The sequence below is a fragment of the Mobula birostris genome, chromosome 1, assembly GCF_030028105.1.
Source record: "Mobula birostris isolate sMobBir1 chromosome 1, sMobBir1.hap1, whole genome shotgun sequence".
NCBI classification, from domain to species: domain Eukaryota; kingdom Metazoa; phylum Chordata; class Chondrichthyes; order Myliobatiformes; family Myliobatidae; genus Mobula; species Mobula birostris.
Window position 1 is genome coordinate 23,733,923 of NC_092370.1, and position 16,537 is coordinate 23,750,459.

The 16,537-nt window shown below is 41.0% G+C and overlaps 1 protein-coding gene across 4 annotated transcripts in view; it reads left to right on the forward strand.

Annotated features, from left to right (window-relative positions):
* Window positions 1–15,647, forward strand: part of sybu (syntabulin (syntaxin-interacting)) — a 133,135-nt gene extending 117,488 nt beyond the window's left edge. For 3 of the 4 annotated variants that reach the window (XM_072252742.1, XM_072252732.1, XM_072252752.1), the window contains 2 exons: window positions 372–524; window positions 13,581–15,647. In XM_072252742.1, the coding sequence (XP_072108843.1) occupies window positions 372–524; window positions 13,581–14,778 (1,351 nt within the window). In that variant the 3' untranslated portion in view covers window positions 14,779–15,647. The remainder of the gene's footprint in view (window positions 1–371; window positions 525–13,580) is intronic. The other variant, XM_072252761.1, reaches the window with a different exon arrangement.
* The last annotated feature ends 890 nt before the right edge of the window (window positions 15,648–16,537 follow it).

Here is a 16,537-nt window from a genome sequence, read left to right on the forward strand (position 1 = left end):
TCAAATAGGAAATTTTGCCTGCAATAAAACCAATTGGCACAATTGGCCCAGATGGAGTACTAACCTTAACCATGTGAACCTATATTGTTAAACATATAACAGAATTGGAGTAGCAAACTACTGTTAATTACTGTAAATTACAACAAACTCCAAATTTTACCAAAAGATTTACTTCACTGCCACTGACGATCCCACAGGTTATAAAAATGGACATGAAAAAGGGAATATAAGGACTCTTTGCAAGTAGTTAGTTTTATTTAATTCGCTGACAGTGAGAGTTCTTCTTTTGAACCCCTCAGTTGTTCTGTTCAGCTGAGCTTCAATAACTCATTCTCTTCTTTCCTTTTACTCTCATTATCTGCATTTTCCAGGCGGTCTGGTAAATACACCTCTTGCAGTGATAATCATGGCATTAAGCCCCCCAATCCGGAGCAGTACTTGACCCCTCTGCAACAAAAGGAGGTTACCATTAGACATCTGAGGACAAAACTAAAGGATTCTGAAAGCACCCTTCAAGAGAGGTGGTAATTATTTTAATTCTAACAACTAAAAAGTTGTTTACATCCAACTTAAATCTTGCTGACAGATTTGCATATCCGAAGTATGAGTAAATTTTGAAGTATATGGTGAGCCTAAGGTGTGAGAGGTATGGTACTTGTAATTAACAGTAGAGTCTGGGGGTATCCTGTGGTTGTTGTCGGTTTTCAAGCTTCCGTTAACCCTATTGTGGCCAAATGTGAAAAAAAAAACAAAGTAAATAATGTTAAAAGAAATCTAGAAAGGAATAGCATAGCACCCAGATTTGTCAAACTGACTCGTGCACACAGGCGTTTAGGCGTTGATGTTTAAAATTATAAAAAAAGAATAAAATGCTCCCTGAAAATTTATGTTCAGAACTTAAAATACTTCAATGTTGCATCAATAAGTATCATTTTATTGGGAAAACTGGTGGTGACAGGCATTAATCAAATTACTATAAATGTATTATCTGAACAGTGACAAAATGCCTATCTCTTGCCCTTTAGTGAAGAAAGTTCTCACCTTTAGTCAAGTATTAAATGATTTAGTCTTTTATTCTGGGTCTTGACTCCCTGGTCTCAACTTCTAGTTAGAGTCTCTGAGATTACAGAATGATTTTATTCAAATATTCAAATTGCTTTGCAATAAAAATTTTATTATGGTTTCTCTCATTGTGGGAACACTTTATGGCACCTTGCTAAATGATTTTGGGAAAAGTAACTGACCTTACCCGATCTTCATGTTAGTTTTGTCCTTTGTGCATACCTCAGTCCCAAATACTTTGCAATGCTTCATAAAATGTTTTTCTTGCCAATTTTTTTTTGCTGTTAAAATGGATGTCTTCAGATTTCTCCATATTGTTTCGATCTGGCATATTCTGTCCCATTCACTTTACTGTCGTCGTAACTATTCACTTAACCCTTTGTAACCTTCCTGCCTCTCTCACCAAGATCAGCGTTATGAATATATTATCTGAGCCATTAATATTAGATTATAAATTTTGAGGCCTGCGATGTTGATCCTTGAAATACTCCACTTGTTACAGATTTGCCACAAAACTTAATTCCTTTTATTTTCAGACCATTAAACAAGTCGATCTATACTAATCTTAAGGACCCAGACTTTATGTGATAACCTCTAATGTTGACACTTTATAAAATTAGGTTGGTTACTTGAGGTATTGGGAAGGCAGAGGGCCATATGGTTGGTCAGTTGAGTGCATAAGCCATGCCAATTCTATGTAAAACTGTATATATATATATATATATTCTGTAGATCCATAAAGACCCAGCCGAGGGAACGTGTTGTGTCCTTGAGCAAGGCACTTAATCACACAGTGCTCTGCGATGACACTGGTGCCAAGCTGTATGGGTCCTAATGCCCTTCCCTTGGACAACGTCGGTGTCGTGGAGACAGGAGACTTGCAGCATGGGCAACTGCTGGTCTTCCATACAACCTTGCCCAGGCCTGTGCCTTGGAGAGTGAAGACCTTCCAGGCGCAGATCCGTGGTCTCACAAGACTAACGGATGCCTTTTTGAGATCCGTAAATTGTTTTCTGCTACTGTTTTAAAGTTTGGTTTCTGGTAACAGAAACTGTCCCTTTTTCAGTTAATTAATCAATTCCATACTTTAAAAGTTATAAAGTATTTAAAAATAGTCTCTAGTTGGCAACTGTGGTTTACTCCAGTGGAGAAACAGCCTTTTTAAATGTGTTCTTCACTATGGACTGATTATTTAAAATACTAGTAGAGCAGTATGTATTTATGATTGCAACAGTTAGTTAAGAAATGGGATCTGGAACTCAACATTTTCTACTCTTGTTAATTACCACCTGCTCACTCTCTATTACTGACTATCCCGACTGCAATTTTACTGTCATTCTTCAACCACAAAGACCTACATCCATCTACCCCTTCCTGCAGCATATTTCCAGGTTCTGAATAAGGGTCTCAGCCTAAAATGCTGACTGTTTACTCCTTTCCGTAGATGCTGCCCAGCCTGATAAGCTCCTCCAGCATTTTATGTCTTTCCCCTAATTCCAGGACTCACAGCCTCAAACTCCACTGTCTCAGAGTCTCAAATTAACTCGTCCCAAATGTCTGGTGTCTCCAACCCTGTCTTACATGAAACACATCCACTACCAAGGCCATTGCATTCCACCTCACCATCTTGGCCTTTCCAGTCCTGCTCTGCCTAAGGATTCCAGCAAAGATCCCAACATAACATCCAGCAATGTTGTAACCCAAAACTTCTCCACTCCATCATTGTCCACTTCCTTGTATCCCACATTTCGGAAAATCCCATTATTTGAGGATTCCCAAGTGACCTACCAACATTAAGGCCCTACCATCCTTTCACAGCAACACTACTCGATTTCCACAGGTGGTCATAGTTTACAGATACCAGATTACCCTTTTTTGAAAAGCACATAGTCTAAAATAGAACATATTTCCTGTCTATCATGAATTTTATTCCTGTTCAGTTTCTTCTGAATCTAGAACATTTTTTTGTTTGAAAAAGATGAAATTAATTCATTGACTATAATAATCAGGTTAACATAATTTGCTTTCATAGTGCCTGTACGTTTTTAAACTATTGAAAGACACTTTGCAGCAGTCTTTGCAAACTTTTTCAGATTGCTAGATGGATACAAGTGGCATGCAATCCCATAGTATTCTGTTAGTGAGATGTTGTGGCAGCCAGATGTGCCGAGAACATACACAGGAGGCCTTCCACTTTATGGAGTACAGCATGGCCTTCTTTCTCTGTCCTGTAACATATCTGATGTTGCTGTTCTTGCACCTCCTTTGCATCTTCCTCGGCTTCTGCTGAACCACCTCGAGTAGGGTTTGTCTTCTCCTGTCAACGAGCTTGTGTTGGATGTAGTGTGGCGAGCACGGGAGTATACTTGTAGTGAGGGGAAAGTCACCTGTGATGCTGCGGCTTTAAGTGTAGTGTTGCCCAGCTGCACAGATGGAACATAGGACTCCAGGAAGCAGGAATGGAAAACGAGAATAATAGAGTTGTGTAGACTCCCTGGATATTGGGTTATGGCCTCAAGGAAGCTCTACTGTCACTCTACCGCATCATGAACAATGAGGGAATAGAAGTGTGATTCAAGGACTATAGGGTTTGACGGCAGATTCGAGGCATTATTTATTTATTTTTAATTTAGAGCTAGATGATTATATGATATATATGTATATATCAACTTCAATAAAAAATAAATTACAAAGAAAAAAAATTTAGAGATAGAGTTAACCCTAACCTAATCACAGGACAATTTACAATGACCAATTAACCTACTAACCACCAACAAGATAAATTCCGCAGATGCTGGAAATCCACAGCAACACACACAAAATACTGGAGGAACTCAGCAGGCCAGGCAGCATCTTTGGAAAAGAGTACAATCGACATTTCTGGCCAAGACCCTTCATCAGGACTGGATTAAGAAAGATGAACCTACTAATCAGTACGTCTTTGGACTGTGGGAGGAAACTGGAGGGCCTGGTGAAAGCCCATGCATTGCAAAGATGTTATGTCAGTCATGTATCAGGTCTGAGGCTTAGAGAAGTCTTCTGCCATGGCAAATGCATACACCCCTCTATCTCATCTTCTCTACAGAAGGAAAAATGGGCAGTTTTTTTCTCCATTTGAAGAGAGCCTTGGAGACTTTGCTGCAGCTATGTTGAGCAGCAAAGCTGCAATATACGGCACAGATCAGCTGGGAATGATCAAAAGCCAGGAAGCCAGTTTTGACAATGACTTAGATGAAGCACCAGATGCGGTAGCATTGAAGAAGCTTGTGAGTCTATGAAATGACAGCTGAGGTAAACGTCATCCTCTGGAGCTTTTGCTGCTCAGGGTGAATGAGACTGCAGCGTAGGTCCCTGTAGGTGCTTTTGCAGATATAGTCTGTGAACATGTGCTTTTCTGTATTGTGTCACTTGAATTCCCTGAACCGTGTGTGTGACATTGCACTGTCCTTTTGTAGAGAAACTATCTCACAAAACCAGTGTGAGTGCCAGGCTAGCATCCACGGTAATGGACACAAAATGTTGGTGGAACACAGCAGGCCAGGCAACGTCTATGAAAAAGAGTAAACAGTTGACATTTCAGACAAAGACCCATTGCAAAGGGTCTCAGCCTGAATTGTCAACTATTTACCCATTTCCATAGATGCTGCCTGGCCTGCTGAGTTCCTCCAGCATTTTGTGTGTGCTGCTTGGATTTCCAGCATCTGCAGATTTTCTCCTGATTGTGATAGCACCCATAGTACTTATGTTTATTCAAATGGCTGATAGCTTCGGTGTCCTTGAGGTCAGGAGGAGAAGCAATAGTGACATTGGGTCTTCATTCTCCAGCGCCGGGCAGCAGACCACAGCAGCTTTATGTGGTTTGGGTCTTACACCTGAACGGAATTGTGGTGACGGTGACCAACAACTAAGGTGGTTATGACTTTAAAAAGGTGCCACATCTACAGTGATATACAGATGTGGATCTGTTACTGAAAACCTACCACCTGCACAAGTGAATGGCACAAAATGACATTGTAACTATGGCTGTTGTACAGCTCTGGAATACACCGTTTCCTTCTCATAACAGTGAAAATAATGGTACTGTGCAATTGAATTTCTCCATTTGTTTTTACTTCCTGCCCCTTACCAGAATTTTTAAGAGATGCAGGATTTTTTTTTAACCGACTTCACTGACATAAGGACATAAGAAATAGGAGCAGAAGTCGGCCATCTGGCCCGTCGAGCCTGCTCCACCATTCAATAGGATCATGGCTGATCTGGCCATGAACACATCTCCACCTACCTGCCTTTTCTCCATAACCCTTAATTCCCCTACTATGCAAAAATCTATCCAACCTTGTCTTAAATATACTTACTGAGGTAGCCTCCACTGCTTCTTTGGGCAGAAAATTTCACAGATTCACCACTCTCTGGGAAAAGCCATTCCTCCTCATCTCCATCCTAAACTTCAGTTGGCAACTTATTGACTAACTTTCAAGGTCTGTTCATCTCATGTTCTCGATATTTATTGTTTATGTATTTAATTTTTTTTTCTTTCTTTTAGTATTTGCACGGTTTATTGTCTTTTGCACACTGGTTGGACACCCAGTTGATGCGGATTTACATTGATTCATTCTATTATGGTTATTAGATATATGTCCATAACAAAATGAATCTCAGAGTTGTAGATGGTGACATACTTTGAGAATAAATTTACTTTATGTTACTTTCCTCTGCCTACAAGCAAAATGATGACATTTTGCAGAGTTCTGCCGGACCCGCTGGGCTTCCAGATGAAGCCCACCTGACCTATACCCAGGTTAATGCTGATTTTGCAGTTTTGCAAATCAAGTTCACTGTGTTACCAAAATGCTCTGCGTGACCAAAGTTGGAGCAACTGAAGTGAGGATGAGTTGAAGTTGCGACCAGGGTGTGCTTATTTTCAAAGATAGAACAGACCAGTTTGGCAAAGCAGTTACCTAAGACATGGTCTTTCTGCCTTTTTTAACAATTATTTTTCCCCTTTTAATCCTGTGTTAGCATTATCACTAATTAAAGATTCTGAGTCCTGGCAGCAAGCTGTTATATCGCTGTGTTACTTCTTTAGTTAAACATTGCTTTTTTTTGCTTAGCCTAGCGAACTTTTCCTTTTCTATCATTTTCACTTCCATCTTTTCCCCCTAAACAAATAGATAATTTAGTGTTTTTGGCCATATTCAGCAATGTTGTTGCATTCACAGAGAAAATTTGTGCTTTTAAAATTAGTCTTGCCATGTTCTTCGATGACTTTGCCTTCCTGCGGGGTGTAGGAGTTGAAGGAGTGGCAAGGCATGAATCTTCACAACACTGTCAACCACAAAGAGGGGTAGAAGAATGAGGGGAGACCTCATAGAAACATTTCGAATGTTAAAAGGCATGGACAGAGTGGATGTGGCAAAGTTGTTTCCCATGATGGGGGAGTCTCGTACGAGAGGGCATGACTTCAGGATTGAAGGGCGCCCTTTCAGAACAGAAATGCGAAAAAAAATTTTTAGCCAGACGGTGGTGAATCTATGGAATTTGTTGCCACGGGCAGCAGTGGAGGCCAAGTCATTGGGTGTATTTAAGGCAGAGATTGATAGGTATCTGAGTAGCCAGGGCATCAAAGGTTATGGTGAGAAGGCGGGGCAGTGGCACTAAATAGGATAAAATGGATCAGCTCATGATAAAATGGCGGAGCAGACTCGATGGGCCGAATGGCCTACTTCTGCTCCTTTGTCTTATGGTCTTATGATATCGATAGGGTAAATGCAAGGAGGCTTTTTTCACTGAGGGTGGGTAGGACTACAACTAGAGCTCGTGGGTTAAGGGTGAAAGGTGAAGAGTTTAAGGGGAACATGAGGGGAAACTTCTCTCAGAGGGTCGTGAGAGTGTGGAATGAGGGGCCAGCAGATGTGGTGGATGCTGGTCCGATTTCAATGTTTAAGGCAAGGCAATTTTATTTGTACACGAGGCAGTTCAAAGTGCTTTACATAGAACAAGATATAAAAATCAAACATCAAATTTCAGACAATATAAAGAGAATAAAATCACATTAAAATAAACAAAATAAAAGTTACAGTACAGGAGATTCTAATTAAAAGCTCAAGCGAAAAAAAAAGTTTTAAGCCTCGATTTAAAAGAGCTTAAAGTTGGGGCAGACTTCAGATCCTCTGGAAGGTTATTCCAGATATGTGGAGCAGAGTAACTAAAAGCTGCTTCACCATGTTTAGTTTTGACCCTGGGGACAGTAAGCAGACCCCTCCCAGACAACCGGAGAGCTCGGGAAGGTTCACAACGCAGCAGGAGTTTGGAGATGTATTTTGGCCCAAGACCACTCAGTGCTTTATAAACCAGTAGTAATATTTTAAAGTCAATCCTCTGATGGACAGGAAGCCGGTGTAGTGATTGAGAACTGGAGTGATGTGTTCTACTTTCTTGGTCTTAGTGAGGACTCTAGCAGCAGTGTTCTGAATGAGCTGCCGCTGTCTCAGGGATTTTTTACAGAAATCTGAAAATGCCATTATAGTAGTCGAGACTACTAAAAATAAATGAATGGATGAGTTTTTCTAGATCTTGCTGAGACATAAGCTCTTTAACTTGCGCTATATTTTAAAGGTGATAGTAGGCTGACTTTCTAATTGTCTTAGTGTGGCAGTTTAAAATTAAGCTGGAGTCCATCATAACACCAAAGTTTCTGGCTTGGTTTGTGGACTGTAACTGCAGAGGTTCTAAGTGAGCACTGACTGAGAGTTTAAGAGAAGTTTGGATAATAGGGGTGTAGAGGGCTATGATGCTGGTGCAGGTCAATGGAAATAACAGTTAAAAAGTTTGGCATGAACTAGATGGGCTGAAAGTCGTGTTTCTGTGCTGTATTTTTCAATGATTTTATGACTCTATTAAAATAGAGCATGAGAAGTAAGTGCAAGAGTGGGCTGTATGGCCCTTAATGTCTGCCCTGCCTTTAAATAACTTTGTGCCTGATCTGATCTGCTCAATCATCCTTTCAGGACCATCGTTTTGTCCCAAGAATTAATCTAGTGAACCTACAGTGCAAATGAAACCTCTTTAAATAAGCAACTTGCCATTTATCTTTCTAATCACTTGCTGTGCCTACATGTGAACTTCTTGTGGTTCAAGAACAACATCTGGATCTCCCTGTACATCAGCATTATATACGCTCTCCCCATTTCTGCTTTCCTATTGTTCTTAAGGTAGATAACCTAAATTTCCCTTGATTACTTTTCAAATGCCATATTTTCATCTACTTCTTCATGTATATTCCTTTGCAGGCTCTTTGTAGCTTTTACAAAACTTGCCTTTACACTTATGACAATAATTGTTAGTAAATCTGCCTACTAAGTAGATGGAGGGACCAAGTAAGAGAGTAATATTGACTGAACTGACCCCTATAGCATCGCACAAGTTATAACTTGGGCAAGCAATTAAGCTCCCTGTCCTCGAAACCTTGAAGCAAGTGGCCATGGTAGAACGGAAAATTCCTTGGGAAGACCAGATTGAGGAGGCATTTGAACATAAGAAAGCCAAATACCAGGAGCTGGTGGAGCAGTGGCGGACAGGGATGGAGGACACAATGCAAGTCTGTAGAGGTGGGGTGTGGAGGTTTTTCTGGCTGTTTGCTGTGCAGAACCTACTCTCTCTTTGGCATTTTGGACACCGCAAGGAAAAGAGCCGTCTGACTGTCTCGAAGGCTGCTGAGTGAGCCTCCAGATGGCTATGGACCAGTGCTGCTGGGACACAAGCCAGGGCCTGATCAACCCTGGGTCACCTGGGTAAGGGTGTCTGGTGTTGAAAGTCCTGAAATGACCCATGACCCCGGGTTACATCATTCATCAGGGTCTTTGCACATCCTAGGATGTTTCTGAGCATCAGGGAGTCAGAAAAGTACAGCAGGCCCTTCAGCCCATCTAGTCCATGTCGAAACTGCCTACTCCCTTTGACCTGCCCCGGGACCATAGACCTCCATACCCCTACCATCCATGTACCTATCCAAGCTTTGCTTAAACGTTGAAATCGAGCTCGCGTGTGCCACTTGTGCTGGCAGCTTGCATCATGCCAATGTGAAAGTGATCCATAGTAAAACATGTTATCTATTACACCAAGTCCATAAGCTTATGCGCAGTAATAATTTATGTGGCATCTTAGCAAAAACTTATTGGAAATTCCGAATATTTTATATCTTCAATATCCCTTTACTACCTTGTTTGTTGCATCCTCAACGAATTTTCAATAAATTTGTTAAATATGATTCCTTTCATAAAACCACATTGGCTCTGTGAAAAGTCTATAATAGTCTATAAAATTCTGTAAAGGTCTATAAATGCCCAGTTACAGATTCCTAAAAAAAAACAATTATTTCCCTGCATTTTCCAGAGCTGGAGGTTCTTGTGTTCTCGCTTTTTTTGATTTGGAGCATTTTTTTATTTCTGTGGTTTCCATTGGGTCCTTTCCAGAATCAAGGGAATTTTGAAAGATACATCAAAGTTGCTGGTGAACGCAGCAGGCCAGGCAGCATCTATAGGAAGAGGTACAGTCGACGTTTCGGGCCGAGACCCTTCGTCAGGAGTTCAAGATTCAACAGCGAGCTCGATTTCAACACTTAAGCAAAGCTTGGATAGGTACATGGATGGTAGGGGTATGGAGGTCTATGGTCCCAGGGCAGGTCAATGGGAGTAGGCAGTTTCGACATGGACTAGATGGGCTGAAGGGCCTGCTGTAGTTTTCTATGACTCTCTGATGTTCAGAAACATCCTAGGATGCGCGAAGACCCTGAAGAATGATGTAACCCGGGGTCATTGGCCGTTTCAGGACTTTCAACACCAGACACCCTTGCCCAGGTGACCCAGGATCACCGGACGAAGTTCCTCGGCCCGAAACATCGACTGTACCTCTTCCTATAGATGCTGCCTGGCCTGCTGTGTTCACCAGCAACTTTGATGTGTGTTGCTTGAAATTCCAGCATCTGCAGAATTCCTTGTGTTTGAATTTTGAAAGATTATAACCAACGCCTAAAGGGTGTGTGCATATACATCCACTGCACATGAACTTAAAGTTCATGTCAAATAAGAGGTGTGTTAAAATGCCAAGGAACACATGCAAAGTGCTGGAGGAACTCCGCAGGTCAGGCAGCGTCTATGGAAATAAATTAACAGCTGACATTTCAGGCTGTGTCCACTCATCGGGACAAGTGAAGGGCCTCAGCCCAAACCTGACCTGCTGAGTTCCTCCAGCATTTTGTGTACATTGCTGTGGATATCCAGCATCTGCAGAATCTGTTGTGTTCATTTGTTAGAATGAAATGTGTTTATGGGAAATAGACCTTTCACCAGAAAGTTCATCAGCTCACACTGCCTTGCACCACTTACCCAGATCAGATAATACTCTGCAGTTGCTTTGTTCCTGGATTTCATTCTGGCTTATTGGCAAGTTGATGAACAATGGAAGATGTTGCAAGCAAAGTGTGTGAACTCTCAGAATAAGAAGACCTACATTGATATTGGTAGCCTCTTAGATCTTCCAGAATGACTTATGTCAATGACCAGTGTTGGAATAGTTTTGGTGCCTGTTTGACTCCAGCTCCATCTTGCCAGTTAAGACAAAATGAAGATTGCTTGTTCGCTGTTGAATCTTGAACTCTACAGCTGTGAAGAGTATCAATCCGAAGGTAGTTGATAGCAATATAAAAATCCAAGCAACACACACAAAGTGCTAGAGGAACTCAGCAGGCCAGGCAGCATCAATGGAAAAGAGTAAGCAGTCGACATTTTGGGCCAAGACCCTTCATCGGGACATTTTGTGTGTGTTGCTTTGATTTCCAGTATCTGCAGATTTTCTCTTGTCCATGTAGCTTTAATCATCTCTATTAGTAACTAAAATCACAACAGTGTACCTGAAATCTTTGCTTTGGTGTGGTCACCTAATTTTGACAATACTGTTGTTTATGCACCTACACAACAATCCTGAGCAACACACAAAATGCTGGAGGAGCTTAGCAAATCAGGCAGCATCTACCTGATGAAGTGTCCCAGCCTGAAACATTGACTGTCTATTCCCCTCCAAAAACGCTGCCCGATCTTCTGAGTTCCTCCAACATTTCACGTCTGCAGAGACTCTCCAGAATCTCTTGTGTCTGTAAAAATCATGAATTATACCTCTTCCATGATAGCATTTTCAGTGTTTATAATCACAGTCCATGTAAATCTTTTTCTGTGATTCAGAAGTGAGGACAGATTGCATTTTGGACATTGGACTGATTTTTCTTCTTCTTCTTAAGCCCATCACCCCTGGTAATGCATAGGCTGCCTACAGCAGCTCGCCAGGGTCCTCTGTCCTGTGCCAATCAAGGTCTTTGGAGCTTCTATAGCTCTGGGTTTTTACAGGATGGGCCATCTCCTTTCACAGCCAGGCTTGAGACCATTCATGACGGAGTTGGATTGATTTTCGTTTCTTGGTTATGTGGATCATTGGATGCAACTCTCACTGCAATGTGCAGAGGCATTGAACTTCCCTGTTATGTCACACTACATTCTGCCTTCGTCATTAAGGAAGAGTTAGTGTTTATCCATGATACAACATAGTATCAATGATCTTGGCAGGCAAAACATTGAGAGCATAAGAATCAATTGCACATTGATTACATTGCACAGCACTTCAATTACTGCTTGTGATACTAGCAGATGAAATCAATCTGCTCTTTCAGCAGAAGCATCTATCCATTCGCAATAACTTCATTAATACTCACAAGAGGAATGCCAAAGGTGTTGCATGCTTGTATTGGCAGTAGTATTCACTGGGCTGGGATATTGGAAAAGATGGTCCTCAAGTGGAGTATTGTGTGCACCAGTTTAAGTCTATATCCAAAAAAAAATTAATTATCCTAAAATTATTTGTTAGAAAAATCAAAACAGAATTAATATCAGAACTTTAGACCCATGATGCTGGCTACAGTGACGATTTGAAATTAGAACAAATGAAGAGCTATTTAATTCTGCAATCTTGCTTTCCTCTTCACTGGAACTGCAACAAATCTATGTGACCTGGCTCCAAGTACTTACTTCTGTCTTTAGGCAGGGAGATTAGAAAGCCAGTTTTTGGTCCATTGATTTCTTGGGATTTGCAGTATATATTTGTAGATAATGTAACCTGCAGGTAAAATAAACTTACAGTATGCACAAAATTTTATTACTTATGAACCTGTGAAATTTCGATCAGCTGAAATATTTCTACAAAATCTGAAGAGAAAATGAATTGGTTCTAAAGTAAACTTGAATATTATACTGTGCAATTGATCATTTAGTTGTAGAAGGATGCTACACTTCAGCAGCTTTAGATCATTTAAATAATGCAAGCAAAGCTTTTCACTTGATCTTGGCATGTGTGATAATAATAAACCAATTAATTTTTTTGTTTAAAGCTCTATGTTCAAACTTCAAAATAAGTTTAACTACAGTATATTGATACAGCTCAACGCCACCTTCCACAAAAATCGGAGCACAGAATTTCATTATGGTGCAGTGAGAAGACTTGCTGCTACTGACTAAATTAAATTAATCGAGGTAGGACATACACAGTAAATGGTAGGGCACCGAGGAGTGCCGAGGAACAAAGGGATCTGGGAGTTCAGATACATAATTCCCCAAAAGTGGCGTCACGGGTAGACAGGGTTGTAAAGAAGGCTTTTGGCATCCTGGCATTCATAAATCAAAGTATTGAGTATAGGAGTTGGGATGTTATGGGGAGGTTGTATAAGAAATTGGTGAGGCCAAATTTGGAGTATTGTGTACAGTTCTGGTCACCTAACTTTCAGAAGGATATCAGTAAGATTGAAAGAGTGCAGAGAAGATGTACTAGGATGTTGCCAGGTCTTCAGGAGTTGAGTTACAGGAAAAGATTGAACAGGTTAGGACTTTATTCCTTGGAGCGTAGAAGAATGAGGGGAGATTTGATAGAGGTTTACAAAATAATGAGGGGTATAAACAGAGTAAATGCGAGTAGGCTCTTTCCACTTAGATTAGGAGAGATAAATATGAGAGGACATGGCTTCAAGGTGAAAGGGGAAAGATTTAGGGGGAACTTCTTCACTCAGAGAGTGGTGGGAGTGTGGAACGAGCTGCCATCTGACGTGGTAAGTGCGAGCTCACTCTTAAGTTTTAAGAATAAATTGGATAGATACATGGATGGGAGAGGTCTGGAGGGTTATGGACTGGATGCGAGTTAATGGGACTGGCGAAATAATGTTTCAGCACAGACTACAAGGGCCAGATGGCCTGTTTTCTGTGCTGTAGTGTTCTGTGGTTCTAATTTTAAAATCTTTGTATGCAAATTACACAGATTTTTAATTGCCCTATTCATCAGCTGACTTCTCACAATTCCAGAGCTCCAAAGAAACAAACCACAGACAATCCGAATTTCCAAGTTGTTTGAACGTGCCTGTGTTACTTTGAAAATGCACCTATTCCAAATGGTACTCATGTTCATCCTTGTCTTTTTTTGTCAAACAGGGAATCTGAAGTTGCTGATCTCAAGTCCCAACTTGCTCGCATGCGGGAGGACTGGATCGAAGAGGAATGTCACCGAGTTGAAGCTCAGCTTGCACTAAAGGAAGCTCGCAAGGAGATTAAACAACTCCGTGAGGTGATTGACACCATGAAGAACAGTTTGGTCGAGAAGGATAAGGGGGTTCAAAAATATTTTGTTGATATTAATATCCAAAACAAAAAACTGGAGTCTTTGCTGCAGAGCATGGAGTTGGCCCAGAATGGTGCTTCGAGGGATGATCCATCGTTGGACTGCATGTGCTCTTCTCCTGTGAAATCATTGGCTCGCAGTGCAACCTACACAAAAATGGCTGAAGCCATGGATGTTGGAGACCAGGCTGTTGAGGAGATGGCTGATAGCGGCCTGCTTGCCAACGACGATATGGCAAGCAGGACCGACCTCTTTGACCAGTTACTGCAGTCAAAACCCACTGATGGTTGCTCTGGAGATGGCAGTTGGACACAAGCCAATGAAATGCAGTCAATTCTTAGCAACAGTGCAGCTTTTGATATGTCTGCTCCAAATATTATCTTTATGACGAACAATAATAGGCTAGTCAGGGAACAGGCTATCCAGACTGACGTAGTGCCATATAGCCCAGATGTACAAAGCCTCATTCTACATATTCTAAAATCACAACATAACACCCCAGTCAGCCCCATCTCTTCAACCTGGGTGTCAGATCTTGGCCAAGAAGTATGCCCATCAGAGTTTGAAACAAAAGCTACTGACACTTTGATGGATTTAACCCCAAACAATCCCAATACTACAATTCTCGTGTCTAAATTAGAATCTGTGAACCACTTCAAGAGCCCTCAGGCACACACCTGCAATGAACAAGTACAGTACCAACCTAATGTCAGCAGTATGACGGAGCCTACTTTTACACCTGCCTTTGACCAGACCGATAACGATGAATTTAGTGTCTCAGAGGACCAGCCGGTGTGTCAGAGAAGTTACTGGAGCGAGCATTTTATTGTCGACTTGTTGGCAGTGGCTGCCCCTGTGGTGCCTACCTTGGTGTGGATTTTTTCCACACGCAGAGGAGGCTCGGGGGCGCTGTACAATATCGGGGCGCTGCTGCGTGGGTGCTGTCTTGTGGCCTTGCACTCTCTGCGCATGCAGCGCACACAGTTGTTCACCCCTTCTTTCAAAAAATGAACCCACTAATTGCACTTAAATTTTTAGTTTAGGACACTTGAAAACAAAAATACTGGAATTAGCTTACTGAGTTGTGCTTGTGTGTGGCTAGATGTGAAACACATCAGTGAGATTTAATTTGCACTGCTGATAAGTATAGATTATTGACTTAAGGCGATACGAGTTTACAGTGTGGCAAGTGGCTTATGAAGAATGGTTAATTTATCATTGTGAATGTGTCCCTTGAATGAAGGAGCGAAAGACATTGAATTAGCCAAAGTTGAACCCCTGCTGAGCAATATAGCAGATTACTTTGTAGAGGTTATATTTCACAAGAAGCATGGGGAAGTGGAGTATTAAACGTACAAGCAGGAATTCAATTTACAATACTACTAAGGTACTATTTTAAACACCAGTTATTTCTTAATAGTGAAAGCTGCTTTTAAGGTTCATCCCCTCTAAGGCAGCTGGTTCCAGAATCTGCTCAAACATTGGTTTGGCTGTATATATCGTTGCTGTTTTAGGAGCTGCAGTTTAATGGCTATGCTGTATTTTTATGTTGATGATAATATGGAGTGCAACCAAAGCTTCTTGGCCTTCTGTCAGTGTATTCTGAACCCTTGTAACTGTTGTGTTGCATCAAGGCAAGCATCAACTAGTTGAAGCAGTTTATGTGACGGTGACCTGTTCTGAGTGTGGCTATGTACAGTCCATGGACCTGCTTTAAAAAGTAGTGAACAGAATGCTTCTCTGTACGTGCTATTTACAAAATAGCATTCTTTATTTTGTATGTGTTGTTTTCGAGCCATGTGCAATATTGCGGAATAACTTTTCTTTATTGTATTTAAGATGTTTCTATATTAAAGGTTATAAATTTATTAAATTAACGCATGCCAAAAAGTCACCCGAACTTTTGTCTCTTTTGTCTCCTCTAAAGCTCCAAATACAGTTCTGAAAACCAGTTTTGACTAAATGTTATCCTTGTTCGTATCAGAATTCAGTGTCCATATCAAATGCTTATGGTTACGAATAATAACTTACGATATATTTACAAATAATGACGTACTCTGCTACATAATTCATCTCAATCTCAAGCGTTGAGGAGGACTTTCACTTCTTACAACAGCTCCACAGTCTCACAGTGGCCATTCAAAGGTATTTAACTGTGTTTAACAATTAGCATCAATTCATGGCTCTAAACATTAATAAATTATTTAAGATTATTATTACAGTATTCCAAAATGTGGATAGCTTGTAAGATTTTGGAATTAATACTCAAGGATTTCAGTGTTAATTTGTGACTATATATTGCAGTATATTTTTATACATTATTAATATTCAAGGTACAATGGGGATTTTTTTTAAGTTTATAAAAATCTTGGATCTTTGAATTTTATTATTTTTATTGTATTTCAAGCAGGGGTTCACAACCTTTTTAAATGCCATGCACCAATACCATCCAGCAAGGTGTCTGTGGACCCCAGGCTGGAAACCCCTGATTTAGGGATACTGCACGGCAGCAAGCTGTTCCGGCCCAACGAGTCCATTCCACCCCACTACACTAATTACCCTGCCAACTCATACATCTTTGGAATGTGTGAGTGAATGCAGTCACGGGGAGAACGCACAAACTCCTTACAGACAGGGACGGGAATGGAACCCGGGTCACTGGCGCTGTAATAGTGTCACGCTAACCGCTACGCTTCCATGCTGCTCCAACTCGAATAGTCTTTAAACCAGCCAAGTACTTTCTCCTACCTCAGGTTACAGGTTCAAGCCT